We start from the raw sequence: 19,126 nt of genomic DNA, 5'->3' as shown, positions 1-19,126 counted from the left end.
TGGAAACACCTTTTTGATATAGTCGACAGACTGGATCACATCCTGGAGAGTGGCGTGGAGCTCAGGCACCTTGTCCTTCGCTGCCTCCCTGTGTAGGAAGCAGTTGTTCCACGTCACACTCGGTTCTCTCTCCAGGATCTGCTTTACTACCCCGGAGTGCTTTCCAGTCATGGCAGCTGCCCCATCAGTGGTCACACCAACGCACCCATCCCTGACCAATCCCACGGAGCCCAGGTACAGATCCACTGTGTTAAAGACAGCCTCTGACCAGTCCCACGGAGCCCAGGTACATATCCACTGTGTTAAAGACAGCCTCTGGCCAGTCCCACGGAGCCCAGGTACAGATCCACTGTGTTAAAGAAAGCCTCTGGCCAGTCCCACAGAGCCCAGGTACAGATCCACTGTGTTAAAGAAAGCCTCTGGCCAGTCCCACGGAGCCCAGGTACAGATCCACTGTGTTAAAGAGCCTCTGTGGTGGTGGACAAATCAGCACAAGGGAACTGCTCCTCAATGTTAATAATTATCCCAGACACTGGAAGGGAACTGTTCCTCGATGTTAATAATTATCCCAGACACTGGAAGGGAACTGTTCCTCAATGTTAATAATTATCCCAGACACTGGAAGGGAACCGTTCCTCGATGTTAATAATTACCCCAGACACTGGAATGGAACTGTTCCTCGATGTTAATAATTATCCCAGACACTGGAAGGGAACTGTTCCTCAATGTTAATAATTATCCCAGACACTGGAAGGGAACTGTTCCTCAATGTTAATAATTATCCCAGACACTGGAAGGGAACTGTTCCTCGATGTTAATAATTATCCCAGACACTGGAAGGGAACTGTTCCTCGATGTTAATAATTATCCCAGACACTGGAAGGGAACTGTTCCTCGATGTTAATAATTATCCCAGACACTGGAAGGGAACCGTTCCTCGATGTTAATAATTACCCCAGACACTGGAATGGAACTGTTCCTCGATGTTAATAATTATCCCAGACACTGGAAGGGAACTGTTCCTCGATGTTAATAATTATCCCAGACACTGGAAGGGAACTGTTCCTCGATGTTAATAATTATCCCATACACTGGAAGGGAACTGTTCCTCGATGTTAATAATTATCCCAGACACTGGAAGGGAACTGTTCCTCCATGTTAATAATTATCCCAGACACTGGAAGGGAACTGTTCCTCGATGTTAATAATTATCCCAGACGTGTCTGACATAGACCCATTAGAATGGCACGGTTAGCCACATCTGTGGATTCATCAAGCTGCAGTGTGTAATGGCCGTTTTCACTGATGCGCTCTGATGTCTGGCGTGTTATGTCCTCAGACATGTCCTGGATTCTCCTCCTCATGGTGTTCTCAGACATGTCCTGGATTCTCCTCCTCATGGTGTCCACAGACATGTCCTGGATTCTCCTCCTCATGGTGTCCTCAGACATGTCCTGGATTCTCCTCCTCATGGTGTCCTCAGACATGTCCTGGATTCTCCTCCTCATGGTGTTCTCAGACATGTCCTGGATTCTCCTCTTCATGGTGTTCTCAGACATGTCCTGGATTCTCCTCTTCATGGTGACCTCAGACATGTCCTGGATTCTCCTCCTCATGGTGTTCTCAGACATGTCCTGGATTCTCCTCCTCATGGTGACCTCAGACATGTCCTGGATTCTCCTCCTCATGGTGACCTCAGACATGTCCTGGATTCTCCTCCTCATGGTGTCCTCAGACATGTCCTGGATTCTCCTCCTCATGGTGTCCTCAGACATGTCCTGGATTCTCCTCCTCATGGTGTCTTCAGACATGTCCTGGATTCTCCTCCTCATGGTGTCTTCAGACATGTCCTGGATTCTCCTCCTCATGGTGTCCTCAGACATGTCCTGGATTCTCCTCATGGTGACCTCAGACATGTCCTGGATTCTCCTCCTCATGGTGACCTCAGACATGTCCTGGATTCTCCTCCTCATGGTGACCTCAGACATGTCCTGGATTCTCCTCCTCATGGTGTTCTCAGACATGTCCTGGATCCTCCTCATGGTGTCCTCAGACATGTCCTGGATTCTCCTCCTCATGGTGACCTCTGATGTCTGGTGTGTTCCTCATGGTGTCCTCTGATGTCTGGTGTGTTCCTCATGGTGTCATTGGATAGGTGTATGATGTTTTTTAGTTTGTTGGCGACAGACTCTCCCAAGATTTCAGTGCACATATCAATCGCAGCAGGAAGTATGAGATCCTCTGCGCTGGTGTGGGCTTTTTTTTGCACTTACCTTGTGGCCCAGCGCATTGTTATGATGCATACGTTCTTCAATGAATCTTCGACACCAGCTGGCTTATCATTGTGTCTTGGATTGCTTGGTGGCCAGATGTCTTTTTAGTTTTGGAGGGGTTTATTTAAGATGCTTTTTGAAGAGGTAGTGTTTCAGGTGTTGTCAGAAACATGGGTAGGGACTCCCCCGTCCTAACGTCAGGGGGAAGCTTGTTCTATCATTGGGGTGCCAGGACAAAAAAGAGCTTAGACTGAGCTTCATTTACACAGGCAGTCCGATTCTGGTCTTTTTCCAATAGTTGGGCTACTGTGTAACCGCAGCCTTTGTGTCTCTAGAAAAGGTACATTTCCTGAAGAAAAATGTGTGTGCTTGCTTCAGCTGTGTGTGTGTGCTTGCTTCAGCTGTGTGTGTGTGCTTGCTTCAGCTGTGTGTGTGCTTGCTTCAGCTGTGTGTGTGTGTGCTTGCTTCAGCTGTGTGTGTGTGTGTGTGCTTGCTTCAGCTGTGTGTGTGTGCTTGCTTCAGCTGTGTGTGTGCTTGCTTCAGCTGTGTGTGTGTGTGTGCGCTTGCTTCAGCTGTGTGTGTGTGCTTGCTTCAGCTGTGTGTGTGTGCTTGCTTCAGCTGTGTGTGTGTGTGTGTGCTTGCTTCAGCTGTGTGTGTGTGTGCTTGCTTCAGCTGTGTGTGTGTGTGCTTGCTTCAGCTGTGTGTGTGTGTGCTTGCTTCAGCTGTGTGTGTGTGCTTGCTTCAGCTGTGTGTGTGTGTGCTTGCTTCAGCTGTGTGTGTGTGTGCTTGCTTCAGCTGTGTGTGTGTGCTTGCTTCAGCTGTGTGTGTGTGTGTGCTTGCTTCAGCTGTGTGTGTGTGTGTGCTTGCTTCAGCTGTGTGTGTGTGCTTGCTTCAGCTGTGTGTGTGTGCTTGCGTCAGCTGTGTGTGTGTGCGTGCTTGCTTCAGCTGTGTGTGTGTGTGTGTGCTTCAGCTGTGTGTGTGTGTGTGTGCTTCAGCTGTGTGTGTGTGTGTGTGTGTGCTTCAGCTGTGTGTGTGTGTGCGTGCTTCAGGTGTGTGTGTGCGTGCTTCAGCTGTGTGTGTGTGTGTGCGTGCTTCAGCTGTGTGTGTGTGTGTGCGTGCTTCAGCTGTGTGTGTGCTTGCTTCAGCTGTGTGTGTGTGTGCTTGCTTCAGCTGTGTGTGTGTGTGTGCTTGCTTCAGCTGTGTGTGTGTGTGTGCTTCAGCTGTGTGTGTGTGTGTGTGTGCTTGCTTCAGCTGTGTGTGTGTGCTTGCTTCAGCTGTGTGTGTGTGTGCTTGCTTCAGCTGTGTGTGTGTGCTTGCTTCAGCTGTGTGTGTGTGCTTGCTTCAGCTGTGTGTGTGTGCGTGCTTGCTTCAGCTGTGTGTGTGTGCGTGCTTGCTTCAGCTGTGTGTGTGTGCATGCTTGCTTCAGCTGTGTGTGTGTGTGCGTGCTTGCTTCAGCTGTGTGTGTGTGTGCGTGCTTGCTTCAGCTGTGTGTGTGTGTGTGTGTGCTTGCTTCAGCTGTGTGTGTGTGTGTGCTTGCGTCAGCTGTGTGTGTGTGTGTGTGCTTGCTTCAGCTGTGTGTGTGTGTGCTTCAGCTGTGTGTGTGTGTGCGTGCTTCAGCTGTGTGTGTGCTTGCTTCAGCTGTGTGTGTGTGTGCTTGCTTCAGCTGTGTGTTTGTGTGCTTGCTTCAGCTGTGTGTGTGTGTGTGCTTCAGCTGTGTGTGTGTGTGTGTGTGTGCTTCAGCTGTGTGTGTGTGTGTGTGTGTGTGTGTGCTTCAGCTGTGTGTGTGTGCTACCAGCTGTGTGTGTGTGTGCTTGCTTCAGCTGTGTGTGTGTGCTTGCTTCAGCTGTGTGTGTGTGTGCTTGCTTCAGCTGTGTGTGTGTGTGCTTGCTTCAGCTGTGTGTGTGTGTGCTTGCTTCAGCTGTGTGTGTGTGCTTGCTTCAGCTGTGTGTGTGTGCTTGCTTCAGCTGTGTGTGTGTGTGTGTGCTTGCTTCAGCTGTGTGTGTGTGTGTGTGTGTGCTTCAGCTGTGTGTGTGTGTGTGTGTGTGTGTGCTTCAGCTGTGTGTGTGTGTGTGTGTGTGCTTCAGCTGTGTGTGTGTGTGTGTGTGCTTCAGCTGTGTGTGTGTGTGTGTGTGTGTGTGCTTCAGCTGTGTGTGTGTGTGTGTGTGTGCTTCAGCTGTGTGTGTGTGTGTGTGCTTGCTTCAGCTGTGTGTGTGTGTGCTTGCTTCAGCTGTGTGTGTGTGTGTGCTTGCTTCAGCTGTGTGTGTGTGTGTGTGTGTGTGTGCTTGCTTCAGCTGTCTAAAGTTATTTTCTGTCTGTGTTCCAGAGCTGTACTTCCTGTCAGAGGGCCCAGAGTCATACCACTACCTGAGTCAGTCTGGCTGTGTGAAGGACAGGAGTCTAGATGACCTGAAGCTATATGACAGTTTTATGGTGAGATTGACTGGTCTATGGGTTATAGCTCTATGGGTTATAGCTCTATTGGTTATAGCTCTATGGGTTATAGCTCTCTGTTTTATAGCTCTATGGGTTATAGCTCTATGGGTTATAGCTCTATGGGTTATAGCTCTATATGTTTTATAGCTCTAAACGTTATAGCTCTATGTTTTATAGCTCTATATGTTTTATAGCTCTATATGTTTTATAGCTCTATGTGTTATAGCTCTATATGGGTTATAGCTCTATATGGGTTATAGCTCTATATGGGTTATAGCTCTATAGGGGTTATAGCTCTATATGGGTTATAGCTCTATATGTTTTATAGCTCTATATGGGTTATAGCTCTATATGGGTTATAGCTCTATATGGGTTATAGCTCTCAATGGGTTATAGCTCTATATGTTTTATAGCTCTATATGTTATAGAGTCATTCTGAATGACAGGAGTCTAGATGACCTGAATCGATATGACAGTGTTCTGGTGAGATTGTATGTATGGTCGGGACAACATGCTCTACCTTATCATGCCACCAGAGGGCACCATAACCATTATAAACACTACAGGCCTAGTCTTGATAGACACAGTCTATGAGCTCAGCAAACATGTAAACATATGGGCCTGTACTCAACAACATTCTCAGAGGAGGAGTGCTGATCTAGGATCAGGTCCCCCGTCCATGTGGTCTGTTTCATTATGATCTAGGATCAGGTCCCCCGTCCATGTAATCTGATTCATTATGATCTAGGATCAGGTCCCCCCCTCTCCATGTAATGTGATTCATTATGATCTAGGATCAGGTCCCTCCTCTCCATGTGGTCTGTTTCATTATGATCTAGGATCAGCTCCCTCCTCTCCAAGTAATGTGATTCATTATGATCTAGGATCAGGTCCCCCCCTCTCCATGTAATGTGATTCATTATGATCTAGGATCAGGTCCCCCCTCTCCATGTGGTCTGTGTTCAGTAGGTCTCTCAACCAGACTGTGTTCAGTAGGTCTCTCAACCAGACTGTGTTCAGCAAGTCTCTCAACCAGACTGTGTTCAGCAGGTCTCTCAACCAGTCTGTGTTCAGCAGGTCTCTCAACCAGTCTGTGTTCAGCAGGTCTCTCAACCAGTCTGTGTTCAGCAGGTCTCTCAACCAGTCTGTGTTCAGCAGGTCTCTCAACCAGTCTGTGTTCAGCAGGTCTCTCAACCAGTCTGTGTTCAGCAGGTCTCTCAACCAGTCTGTGTTCAGCAGGTCTCTCAACCAGTCTGTGTTCAGCAGGTCTCTCAACCAGTCTGTGTTCAGCAGGTCTCTCAACCAGTCTGTGTTCAGCAGGTCTCTCAACCAGTCTGTGTTCAGCAGGTCTCTCAACCAGTCTGTGTTCAGCAGGTCTCTCAACCAGTCTGTGTTCAGCAGGTCTCTCAACCAGTCTGTGTTCAGCAGGTCTCTCAACCAGTCTGTGTTCAGCAGGTCTCTCAACCAGTCTGTGTTCAGCAGGTCTCTCAACCAGTCTGTGTTCAGCAGGTCTCTCAACCAGTCTGTGTTCAGCAGGTCTCTCAACCAGTCTGTGTTCAGCCGGTCTCTCAACCAGTCTGTGTTCAGTAGGTCTCTCAACCAGTCTGTGTCTCTGCTGCTACCAGGAGGCTCTAAAGGTGATGCAGTTCAGTGAGGAGGAGATGCGTGACGTCTTCAAGCTGCTGTCTGCTGTTCTCCTGATGGGGAACATAGAGTTCATGACGGCTGGAGGAGCACAGATCACCTCTAAAGGAGGTGAGAACAGAGCCTGTTCTACATGTTCTATGCAGATCTGACAGGGAGGGTGGTTCTCCTCACCTTCTCCTCACTCTCTCCTCACCCTCTCCTCACTCTCTCCTCACTCTCTCCTCACCCTCTCCTCACCCTCTCCTCACCCTCTCCTCACCCTCTCCTCACCCTCTCCTCACCCTCTCCTCACTCTCTCCTCACTCTCTCCTCACTCTCTCCTCACTCTCTCCTCACTCTCTCCCCACTCTCTCCCCACTCTCTCCTCACTCTCTCCTCACTCTCTCCTCACTCTCTCCTCTCCTCACCTTCTCCTCACTCTCTCCCCACCCCGGCCCTCCTGAGGAAGCGTTGCTTCAGTGAAGAGCGAACGCCGAACACGCAGTGACATGCTCTAGAGGTCCTTTGTTACCTGATCTGACCCCGTTTCCAGAGCACCAGGAACAAATCCACACGTCATAATGTTGGATCTAGTAACAGCGTGTGGCATTAATACCAGCAATAAGATTTAAACCGCCACACATTCCACACAGCAATCAGCTCCTCTTCGTTCCTTAATTATTCTGTCCAAACTGCTCAGTCTGGCCGTCTCTGGTGACGTCTGGCCGTCTCTGGTGACGTCTGGCCGTCTCTGGTGACGCCTGGCCGTCTCTGGTGACGCCTGGCCGTCTCTGGTGACGCCTGGCCGTCTCTGGTGACGCCTGGCCGTCTCTGGTGACGCCTGGCCGTCTGTCTCTCTCTCTCCAGTGGTCAGTAATGTCAGTGATCTGCTGGGCCTGGACTCGTTCCAGCTGTCTGAGGTTCTGACCCAGAGGTCCATGATCCTGAGAGGAGAGGAGATCTGTTCACCCCTCACTGTGGAACAGGTAAGATGCCCTACTGTCACGCCCTGCTAGCCTGCCCTGCTACCGTGCCCTGCCCTACTACCCTGCCCTATTGTCACGCCCTGCTAGCCTGCCCTGCTACCCTGCCCTGCTATCACGCCCTGCCCTGCTACTGTGCCCTGCCCTACTGTCACGCCCTGCTACCCTGCCCTGCTACCGTGCCTTGCCCTGCTACCGTGCCTTGCCCTGCTACCGTGCCCTGCCCTGCTACCGTGCCCTGCCCTGCTACCGTGCCCTGCCCTGCTACCGTGCCCTGCCCTGCTACCGTGCCCTGCCCTGCTTTCACACCCTGCCCTGCTGATCCTACCCTACTGGCCCTGACCATTCCCATCCCTGTCTGAGCTGACACAGCTTGATACAGTTACAGTTGTCTCCATGCCACTCACCTTGTCCCGCTGTTAGACATGAGGCGAATTCAATGAAGAGAATCTGTTTTGAAAAGGAATAAAACTATTCTCTTTTGCCCATTGAGAACACACCGTGGCCTCAATCTATTTGATTTTTATTTCACCTTTATTTAACCTGCCCTGCTGTTATCTAATGCTCCCAATGCCTCTCTCTCTCACTGTAAATCCCTTGCGTGACTTGCACCATTTCCTGTCCTTTGTGTGCCAAATTCCTCATACAATAAACCCCAGTGATAATGATCTGTCAGTAGCACAATAGAGGTACAGACTGGGGCGCAGTAACACATCTTCCACTCTAGGGGCAGTGCAATACACAACTGTTACCAACATTGGACAGCTGAACTATTACCCCCAGGTTGGCTTTAACTAGCCACAGTATCTCATTTGGATTAATATGTGATAAATGTATTCAGTGATTTAGATTAAATATATTGCTGTCTTCTTTACATCTAAACATCTGATGTTTGAATTATGGGAAACTGTTATTCTTGGGACGTGAGTCGGCTGCCCAAGGAATTGTGATGGCCACACGACGATTTAAACAAACTCCAGACCAGGTGTCTCTCTCGCTCTCCTCTCCTCTCTCTGCCTGCCTGTCAGCCAGACAACCAACCAACCAATCAGCCAACGAGAGAGCCAAACAATCAACTAGCCAACCAACCAACCCTGGTCATAACCTGAACCATCAGCCATCCTGACGTCTAACCCATATCCCTGGTCATAACCTGGACAAACAGCCATCCTGACGTCTAACCCATATCCCTGGTCATAACCTAGACAAACAGCCATCCTGACGTCTAACCCATATCCCTGGTCATAACCTGGACAAACAGCCATCCTGACGTCTAACCCATATCCCTGGTCATAACCTGGACAAACAGCCATCCTGACGTCTAACCCATATCCCTGGTCATAACCTGGACAAACAGCCATCCTGACGTCTAACCCATATCCCTGGTCATAACCTGGACAAACAGCCATCCTGACGTCTAACCCATATCCCTGGTCATAACCTGGACAAACAGCCATCCTGACGTCTAACCCATATCCCCGGTCATAACCTGGACAAACAGCCATCCTAACGTCTAACCCATATCCCTGGTCATAACATGGACAAACAGCCATCCTGACGTCTAACCCATATCCCTGGCCATAACATGGACAAACAGCCATCCTGACGTCTAACCCATATCCCTGGTCATAACCTGGACAAACAGCCATCCTGACGTCTAACCCATATCCCTGGTCATAACCTGGACAAACAGCCATCCTGACGTCTAACCCATATCCCTGGTTATAACCTGGACAAACAGCCACCCTGACGTCTAACCCATATCCCTGGTCATAACCTGGACAAACAGCCATCCTGACGTCTAACCCATATCCCTGGTTATAACCTGGACAAACAGCCATCCTGACGTCTAACCCATATCCCTGGTCATAACCTGGACAAACAGCCATCCTGACGTCTAACCCATATCCCTGGTCATAACCTGGACAAACAGCCATCCTGACGTCTAACCCATATCCCTGGTCATAACCTCGACAAACAGCCATCCTGACGTCTAACCCATATCCCTGGTCATAACCTGGACAAACAGCCATCCTGAAGTCTAACCCATATCCCTGGTCATAACCTGGACAAACAGCCATCCTGACGTCTAACCCATATCCCTGGTCATAACCTGGACAAACAGCCATCCTGACGTCTAACCCATATCCCTGGTCATAACCTGGACAAACAGCCATCCTAACGTCTAACCCATAACCTGGACAAACAGCCATCCTGACGTCTAACCCATATCCCTGGTCATAACCTGGACAAACAGCCATCCTGACGTCTAACCCATATCCCCGGTCATAACCTGAACAAACAGCCATTCTTCTGCTCTCTGACGAAGTTCCTGGAGCCACCAGTCCAGCTCTATTCTCTATTCAACATGGCTGCTGCTCCCACAGGTTAATGATTGTCCTGGAGCATTGTGGCCCTGCAATAGACTAGCATCCTGTCCAGGAGTTTACTTGTACATCAAGCTGCCTCACGCCACAGAAACAGGAGCCGTTCCGGCTCAGACAAGGCCACTAGCCATTGTGCTCCTGAAACACCAGACAGTACTGTTCTTCCAGCCTGTTGAGGGACCACACACACTTCCTGTAGGAAGCTCACTACAACTCAATCTAAGAAAAATAAAGAACATGTAGAAATAATTATACAATAAATAATAGATACACAATAAGTAACATTCCAAGTCGTGTTGGAAGGTTGGTCGTGTTGGTCGTGTTGGAAGGTTGGTTGTGTTGGTCGTGTTGGAAGGTTGGTCGTGTTGGAAGGTTGGTCGTGTTGGAAGGTTGGTCGTGTTGGTCGTGTTGGAAGGTTGGTCGTGTTGGAAGGTTGGTCGTGTTGGAAGGTTGGTCGTGTTGGTCGTGTTGGAAGGTTGGTCGTGTTGGAAGGTTGGTCGTGTTGGAAGGTTGGTCGTGTTGGAAGGTTGGTCGTGTTGGTCGTGTTGGAAGGTTGGTCGTGTTGGAAGGTTGGTCGTGTTGGAAGGTTGGTCGTGTTGGTCGTGTTGGAAGGTTGGTCATGTTGGAAGGTTGGTCGTGTTGGAAGGTTGGTCGTGTTGGAAGGTTGGTCGTGTTGGAAGGTTGGTCGTGTTGGAAGGTTGGTCGTGTTGGAAGGTTGGTCGTGTTGGAAGGTTGGTCGTGTTGGAAGGTTGGTCGTGTTGGAAGGTTGGTCGTGTTGGTCGTGTTGGAAGGTTGGTCGTGTTGGAAGGTTGGTCGCGTTGGAAGGTTGGTCGCGTTGGTCGTGTTGGTCGTGTTGGAAGGTTGGTCGGTTGGTCGTGTTGGAAGGTTGGTCGTGTTGGAAGGTTGGTTGTGTTGGAAGGTTGGTCGTGTTGGAAGGTTGGTCGTGTTGGTCGTGTTGGAAGGTTGGTCGTGTTGGTCGTGTTGGAAGGTTGGTCGCATTGGCGGGCCAGGTTCAGAACACTTCAGTTTCTCATCTCAACAGACACTGTAAATCTGATGTAAACTCCTAGATAAGGAGATAATTACCCTTTTCTGTTTCCTTGGATCACACAGACAGACCAGTCTATCTTTCAACCTGTATTTACACACACATTCAGTGGGTACAGCCATTTATAACGACTGTGGGTTTTAGTGTTACACACACATTCAGTGGGTACAGCCATTTATAATGACTGTGGGTTTTAGTGTTACACACACATTCAGTGGGTACAGCCATTTATAACGACTGTGGGTTTTAGTGTTACAACACATTCAGTGGGTACAGCCATTTATAACGACTGTGGGTTTTAGTGTTACAACACATTCAGTGGGTACAGCCATTTATAACGACTGTGGGTTTTAGTGTTACAACACATTCAGTGGGTACATCCATTTATAACGACTGTGGGTTTTAGTGTTACAACACATTCAGTGGGTACAGCCATTTATAACGACTGTGGGTTTTAGTGTTACAACACATTCAGTGGGTACATCCATTTATAACGACTGTGGGTTTTAGTGTTACAACACATTCAGTGGGTACATCCATTTATAACGACTGTGGGTTTTAGTGTTACAACACATTCAGTGGGTACAGCCATTTATAACGACTGTGGGTTTTAGTGTTACAACACATTCAGTGGGTACAGCCATTTATAACGACTGTGGGTTTTAGTGTTACAACACATTCAGTGGGTACAGCCATTTATAACGACTGTGGGTTTTAGTGTTACAACACATTCAGTGGGTACAGCCATTTATAACGACTGTGGGTTTTAGTGTTACAACACATTCAGTGGGTACATCCATTTATAACGACTGTGGGTTTTAGTGTTACAACACATTCAGTGGGTACAGCCATTTATAACGACTGTGGGTTTTAGTGTTACAACACATTCAGTGGGTACATCCATTTATAACGACTGTGGGTTTTAGTGTTACAACACATTCAGTGGGTACATCCATTTATAACAACTGTGGGTTTTAGTGTTACAACACATTCAGTGGGTACATCCATTTATAACGACTGTGGGTTTTAGTGTTACAACACATTCAGTGGGTACAGCCATTTATAACGACTGTGGGTTTTAGTGTTACAACACATTCAGTGGGTACAGCCATTTATAACGACTGTGGGTTTTAGTGTTACAACACATTCAGTGGGTACAGCCATTTATAACGACTGTGGGTTTTAGTGTTACAACACATTCAGTGGGTACAGCCATTTATAACGACTGTGGGTTTTAGTGTTACAACACATTCAGTGGGTACATCCATTTATAACGACTGTGGGTTTTAGTGTTACAACACATTCAGTGGGTACATCCATTTATAACGACTGTGGGTTTTAGTGTTACAACACATTCAGTGGGTACAGCCATTTATAACGACTGTGGGTTTTAGTGTTACAACACATTCAGTGGGTACAGCCATTTATAACGACTGTGGGTTTTAGTGTTACAACACATTCAGTGGGTACAGCCATTTATAATGACTGTGGGTTTTAGTGTTACAACACATTCAGTGGGTACAGCCATTTATAACGACTGTGGGTTTTAGTGTTACAACACATTCAGTGGGTACATCCATTTATAACGACTGTGGGTTTTAGTGTTACAACACATTCAGTGGGTACAGCCATATATAACGACTGTGGGTTTTAGTGTTACAACACATTCAGTGGGTACATCCATTTATAACGACTGTGGGTTTTAGTGTTACAACACATTCAGTGGGTACAGCCATTTATAACGACTGTGGGTTTTAGTGTTACAACACATTCAGTGGGTACAGCCATTTATAACGACTGTGGGTTTTAGTGTTACAACACATTCAGTGGGTACAGCCATTTATAACGACTGTGGGTTTTAGTGTTACACACACATTCAGTGGGTACAGCCATTTATAACGACTGTGGGTTTTAGTGTTACAACACATTCAGTGGGTACAGCCATTTATAATGACTGTGGGTTTTAGTGTTACAACACATTCAGTGGGTACAGCCATTTATAACGACTGTGGGTTTTAGTGTTACAACACATTCAGTGGGTACAGCCATTTATAATGACTGTGGGTTTTAGTGTTACAACACATTCAGTGGGTACAGCCATTTATAACGACTGTGGGTTTTAGTGTTACAACACATTCAGTGGGTACATCCATTTATAACGACTGTGGGTTTTAGTGTTACAACACATTCAGTGGGTACAGCCATATATAACGACTGTGGGTTTTAGTGTTACAACACATTCAGTGGGTACATCCATTTATAACGACTGTGGGTTTTAGTGTTACAACACATTCAGTGGGTACAGCCATTTATAACGACTGTGGGTTTTAGTGTTACAACACATTCAGTGGGTACAGCCATTTATAACGACTGTGGGTTTTAGTGTTACAACACATTCAGTGGGTACATCCATTTATAACGACTGTGGGTTTTAGTGTTACAACACATTCAGTGGGTACAGCCATTTATAACGACTGTGGGTTTTAGTGTTACAACACATTCAGTGGGTACAGCCATTTATAACGACTGTGGGTTTTAGTGTTACAACACATTCAGTGGGTACAGCCATTTATAACGACTGTGGGTTTTAGTGTTACAACACATTCAGTGGGTACAGCCATTTATAACGACTGTGGGTTTTAGTGTTACAACACATTCAGTGGGTACAGCCATTTATAACGACTGTGGGTTTTAGTGTTACAACACATTCAGTGGGTACAGCCATTTATAACGACTGTGGGTTTTAGTGTTACAACACATTCAGTGGGTACAGCCATTTATAACGACTGTGGGTTTTAGTGTTACAACACATTCAGTGGGTACAGCCATTTATAACGACTGTGGGTTTTAGTGTTACAACACATTCAGTGGGTACAGCCATTTATAACGACTGTGGGTTTTAGTGTTACAACACATTCAGTGGGTACAGCCATTTATAACGACTGTGGGTTTTAGTGTTACAACACATTCAGTGGGTACAGCCATTAATAACGACTGTGGGTTTTAGTGTTACAACACATTCAGTGGGTACAGCCATTTATAACGACTGTGGGTTTTAGTGTTACAACACATTCAGTGGGTACAGCCATTTATAACGACTGTGGGTTTTAGTGTTACAACACATTCAGTGGGTACAGCCATTTATAACGACTGTGGGTTTTAGTGTTACAACACATTCAGTGGGTACAGCCATTTATAACGACTGTGGGTTTTAGTGTTACAACACATTCAGTGGGTACAGCCATTTATAACGACTGTGGGTTTTAGTGTTACAACACATTCAGTGGGTACAGCCATTTATAACGACTGTGGGTTTTAGTGTTACAACACATTCAGTGGGTACAGCCATTTATAACGACTGTGGGTTTTAGTGTTACAACACATTCAGTGGGTACAGCCATTTATAACGACTGTGGGTTTTAGTGTTACAACACATTCAGTGGGTACAGCCATTTATAACGACTGTGGGTTTTAGTGTTACAACACATTCAGTGGGTACAGCCATTTATAACGACTGTGGGTTTTAGTGTTACAACACATTCAGTGGGTACAGCCATTTATAACGACTGTGGGTTTTAGTGTTACAACACATTCAGTGGGTACAGCCATTTATAACGACTGTGGGTTTTAGTGTTACAACACATTCAGTGGGTACAGCCATTTATAACGACTGTGGGTTTTAGTGTTACAACACATTCAGTGGGTACAGCCATTTATAACGACTGTGGGTTTTAGTGTTACAACACATTCAGTGGGTACAGCCATTTATAACGACTGTGGGTTTTAGTGTTACAACACATTCAGTGGGTACAGCCATTTATAACGACTGTGGGTTTTAGTGTTACAACACATTCAGTGGGTACAGCCATTTATAACGACTGTGGGTTTTAGTGTTACAACACATTCAGTGGGTACAGCCATTTATAACGACTGTGGGTTTTAGTGTTACAACACATTCAGTGGGTACAGCCATTTATAACGACTGTGGGTTTTAGTGTTACAACACATTCAGTGGGTACAGCCATTTATAACGACTGTGGGTTTTAGTGTTACAACACATTCAGTGGGTACAGCCATTTATAACGACTGTGGGTCTTAGTGTTACAACACATTCAGTGGGTACAGCCATTTATAACGACTGTGGGTCTTAGTGTTACAACACATTCAGTGGGTACAGCCATTTATAACGACTGTGGGTTTTAGTGTTACAACACATTCAGTGGGTACAGCCATTTATAACGACTGTGGGTTTTAGTGTTACAACACATTCAGTGGGTACAGCCATTTATAACGACTGTGGGTTTTAGTGTTACAACACATTCAGTGGGTACAGCCATTTATAACGACTGTGGGTTTTAGTGTTACAACACATTCAGTGGGTACAGCCATTTATAACGACTGTGGGTTTTAGTGTTACAACACATTCAGTGGGTACAGCCATTTATAACGACTGTGGGTTTTAGTGTTACAACACATTCAGTGGGTACAGCCATTTATAACGACTGTGGGTTTTAGTGTTACAACACATTCAGTGGGTACAGCCATTTATAACGACTGTGGGTTTTAGTGTTACAACACATTCAGTGGGTACAGCCATTTATAACGACTGTGGGTTTTAGTGTTACAACACATTCAGTGGGTACAGCCATTTATAACGACTGTGGGTTTTAGTGTTACAACACATTCAGTGGGTACAGCCATTTATAACGACTGTGGGTTTTAGTGTTACAACACATTCAGTGGGTACAGCCATTTATAACGACTGTGGGTTTTAGTGTTACAACACATTCAGTGGGTACAGCCATTTATAACGACTGTGGGTTTTAGTGTTACAACACATTCAGTGGGTACAGCCATTTATAACGACTGTGGGTTTTAGTGTTACAACACATTCAGTGGGTACAGCCATTTATAACGACTGTGGGTTTTAGTGTTACAACACATTCAGTGGGTACAGCCATATATAACGACTGTGGGTTTTAGTGTTACAACACATTCAGTGGGTACAGCCATTTATAACGACTGTGGGTTTTAGTGTTACAACACATTCAGTGGGTACAGCCATTTATAACGACTGTGGGTTTTAGTGTTACAACACATTCAGTGGGTACAGCCATTTATAACGACTGTGGGTTTTAGTGTTACAACACATTCAGTGGGTACAGCCATTTATAACGACTGTGGGTTTTAGTGTTACAACACATTCAGTGGGTACAGCCATTTATAACGACTGTGGGTTTTAGTGTTACAACACATTCAGTGGGTACAGCCATTTATAACGACTGTGGGTTTTAGTGTTACAACACATTCAGTGGGTACAGCCATTTATAACGACTGTGGGTTTTAGTGTTACAACACATTCAGTGGGTACAGCCATTTATAACGACTGTGGGTTTTAGTGTTACAACACATTCAGTGGGTACAGCCATTTATAACGACTGTGGGTTTTAGTGTTACAACACATTCAGTGGGTACAGCCATTTATAACGACTGTGGGTTTTAGTGTTACAACACATTCAGTGGGTACAGCCATTTATAACGACTGTGGGTTTTAGTGTTACAACACATTCAGTGGGTACAGCCATTTATAACGACTGTGGGTTTTAGTGTTACAACACATTCAGTGGGTACAGCCATTTATAACGACTGTGGGTTTTAGTGTTACAACACATTCAGTGGGTACAGCCATTTATAACGACTGTGGGTTTTAGTGTTACAACACATTCAGTGGGTACAGCCATTTATAACGACTGTGGGTTTTAGTGTTACAACACATTCAGTGGGTACAGCCATTTATAACGACTGTGGGTTTTAGTGTTACAACACATTCAGTGGGTACAGCCATTTATAACGACTGTGGGTTTTAGTGTTACAACACATTCAGTGGGTACAGCCATTTATAACGACTGTGGGTTTTAGTGTTACAACACATTCAGTGGGTACAGCCATTTATAACGACTGTGGGTTTTAGTGTTACAACACATTCAGTGGGTACAGCCATTAATAACGACTGTGGGTTTTAGTGTTACAACACATTCAGTGGGTACAGCCATTTATAACGACTGTGGGTTTTAGTGTTACAACACATTCAGTGGGTACAGCCATTTATAACGACTGTGGGTGTTGCATCACAGCCCTTTATATTCTGTAAATTCTGAGAAAGTTGTCTGACAGACTTCAGTGTTTTTTGTTGTTGTCTGGTTTTGGTCTGAAGGTGTTTCTAACTCATCATTATTGATGTATTAATCCATTTTAGCTTCAGTAATCTCCAGAAATATATTCCCAGAGTATGTGGAACAAGGCAGGGATGTGCTCTATCCCCGTTATGGTTCACTATTGCCTTAACCTTCAGAAACCTACGTTGCATCTCAAATGGCTCCCTTACACCGTGCTGTACTGTTGACCAGAGTCAAGACCATTTAGAACACATTCCTACTCCTCTGATTGGTCTGTATATTATTTTGTTCACCCTGTTTGATTTGACTGACAGGCGGTGTGCTCTCGGGACTCGGTTGCCATGGCGTTGTACGCCCAGTCTTTCTCCTGGATCATCACACGGATCAACCAGAAGGTCAGAGGGAAGGACAACTTCAAGTCCATCGGTATCCTCGACATCTTCGGCTTCGAGAATTTTGAGGTACATTTATGTTTTTCCTTCTTTGTAGTTGGCACTGAGTCCATTGTAGTTGGTAGTTAAGTTAGCATATTGTTATAGTATATATTTCTGTCCCCTCTCCTCCTGCAGGTGAACAGGTTTGAACAGTTCAACATCAACTACGCCAATGAGAAGCTCCAGGAATACTTCAACAAACACATCTTCTCCCTGGAACAGCTGGACTACAACAGGTCTGTTAATGGGACAGCTGGACTACAACAGTGTTGGGGTCTGAGCAGCACTGCCAGAGAGAGGGCACCACGTTGGGTCCTAGCTGGGGGTTGGGGTCTGGGCAGCACTGCCAGAGAGGGCACCACGTTGGGTCCTAGCTGGGGGTTGGGGTCTGGGCAGCACTGCCAGAGAGAGGGCACCACGTTGGGTCCTAGCTGGGGGTTGGGGTCTGGGCAGCACTGCCAGAGAGAGGGCACCACGTTGGGTCCTAGCTGGGGGTTGGGGTCTGGGCAGCACTGCCAGAGAGAGGGCACCACGTTGGGTCCTAGCTTGGGGTTGGGGTCTGGGCAGCACTACCAGAGAGAGGGCACCACGTTGGGTCCTAGCTGGGGGTTGGGGTCTGGGAAGCACTGCCAGAGAGAAGGCACCATGTTGGGTCCTAGCTGGGGGTTGGGGTCTGGGCTGCCAGATGTTTACAATGGGACGACAGTTATGTTCTATTAACAGACCTACCAGCATCTAGCCAGCAGCCTCGTCACAGCTCATTTCATCACATCAATGGACAATACAGCCATTGTGTCTGCCTTACTCTCTCTTTCTGTGTGTGTGTGTGTGTGTGTGTGTGTGTGTGTGTGTGTGTGTGTGTGTGTGGTTTCCTCAGAGAGGGGATCCAGTGGGAAGCCATAGACTGGATGGATAATGCAGAGTGTCTGGACCTCATAGAGAAGGTAGGTAACAGTGTAACCAACGCCAGACTACTAGACCCCATTACATGAGGACCTTGACACAGTGGAGTCCGAGGCGAAGACATGAACATGCAGCTGTTTGGCTACGACACAGCAGTGGTGGGTTTGGCGTCGGCATGACGATGCATAAGCAGAAAATGACCTCGTACCTGCTGTAAAATATGGTGGTGGATCTCTGATGTTTATGGGGCTGTTCTGCTTCCGCTGGTCCTGGGGCCTTTGTTAAGGTCAACGGCATCGTGAACTTTAACCTTTATTTAATAACGAGGCAAGTCAGTTAAGATCAAATTCTTATTTACAAAAGCTGATCTTTCCAGCAAACCAATAAACCTGAGCACGCATCAAAATCCACAAAGAAATATATATGTATGTATGTGTATACATACATATATATTTATTTGTGGATTTTGATGCGTGCTCAGGTTCATTGGTTTATATATATATATATATATATATATGAGCTCAGTATGTGATATACACACTGCTCAAAAAAATAAAGGGAACACTAAAATAACGCATCCTAGATCTGAATGAATGAAATATTCTTATTAAATACTTTTCTCTTTACATAGTTGAATGTGCTGACAACAAAATCACACAAAAATCATCAATGGAAATCAAATTTATCAACCCGTGGAGGTCTGGATTTGGAGTCACACTCAAAATTAAAGTGGAAAACCACACTACAGGCTGATCCAACTTTGATGTAATGTCCTTAAAACAAGTCAAAATGAGGCTCAGTAGTGTGTGTGGCCTCCACGTGCCTGTATGACCTCCCTACAACGCCTGGGCATGGTCCTGATG

The 19,126-nt window shown here is 46.3% G+C and overlaps 1 protein-coding gene across 2 annotated transcripts in view; it reads left to right on the top strand.

The window, feature by feature from the left end:
- Positions 1–19,126, top strand: part of LOC139381006 (myosin X, like 3) — a 144,749-nt gene that overhangs the window by 10,208 nt on the left and 115,415 nt on the right. For both annotated transcript variants that reach the window (XM_071124232.1, XM_071124233.1), the window contains exons 6-11: positions 4,597–4,703; positions 6,332–6,461; positions 7,200–7,318; positions 17,241–17,387; positions 17,496–17,596; positions 18,238–18,304. In XM_071124232.1, coding sequence (XP_070980333.1) covers positions 4,597–4,703; positions 6,332–6,461; positions 7,200–7,318; positions 17,241–17,387; positions 17,496–17,596; positions 18,238–18,304 — 671 coding nt within the window. The remainder of the gene's footprint in view (positions 1–4,596; positions 4,704–6,331; positions 6,462–7,199; positions 7,319–17,240; positions 17,388–17,495; positions 17,597–18,237; positions 18,305–19,126) is intronic.

Source organism: Oncorhynchus clarkii, chromosome 22, assembly GCF_045791955.1.
Source record: "Oncorhynchus clarkii lewisi isolate Uvic-CL-2024 chromosome 22, UVic_Ocla_1.0, whole genome shotgun sequence".
NCBI lineage: Eukaryota > Metazoa > Chordata > Actinopteri > Salmoniformes > Salmonidae > Oncorhynchus > Oncorhynchus clarkii.
This window is presented reverse-complemented; position numbering and strand designations above follow the sequence as displayed.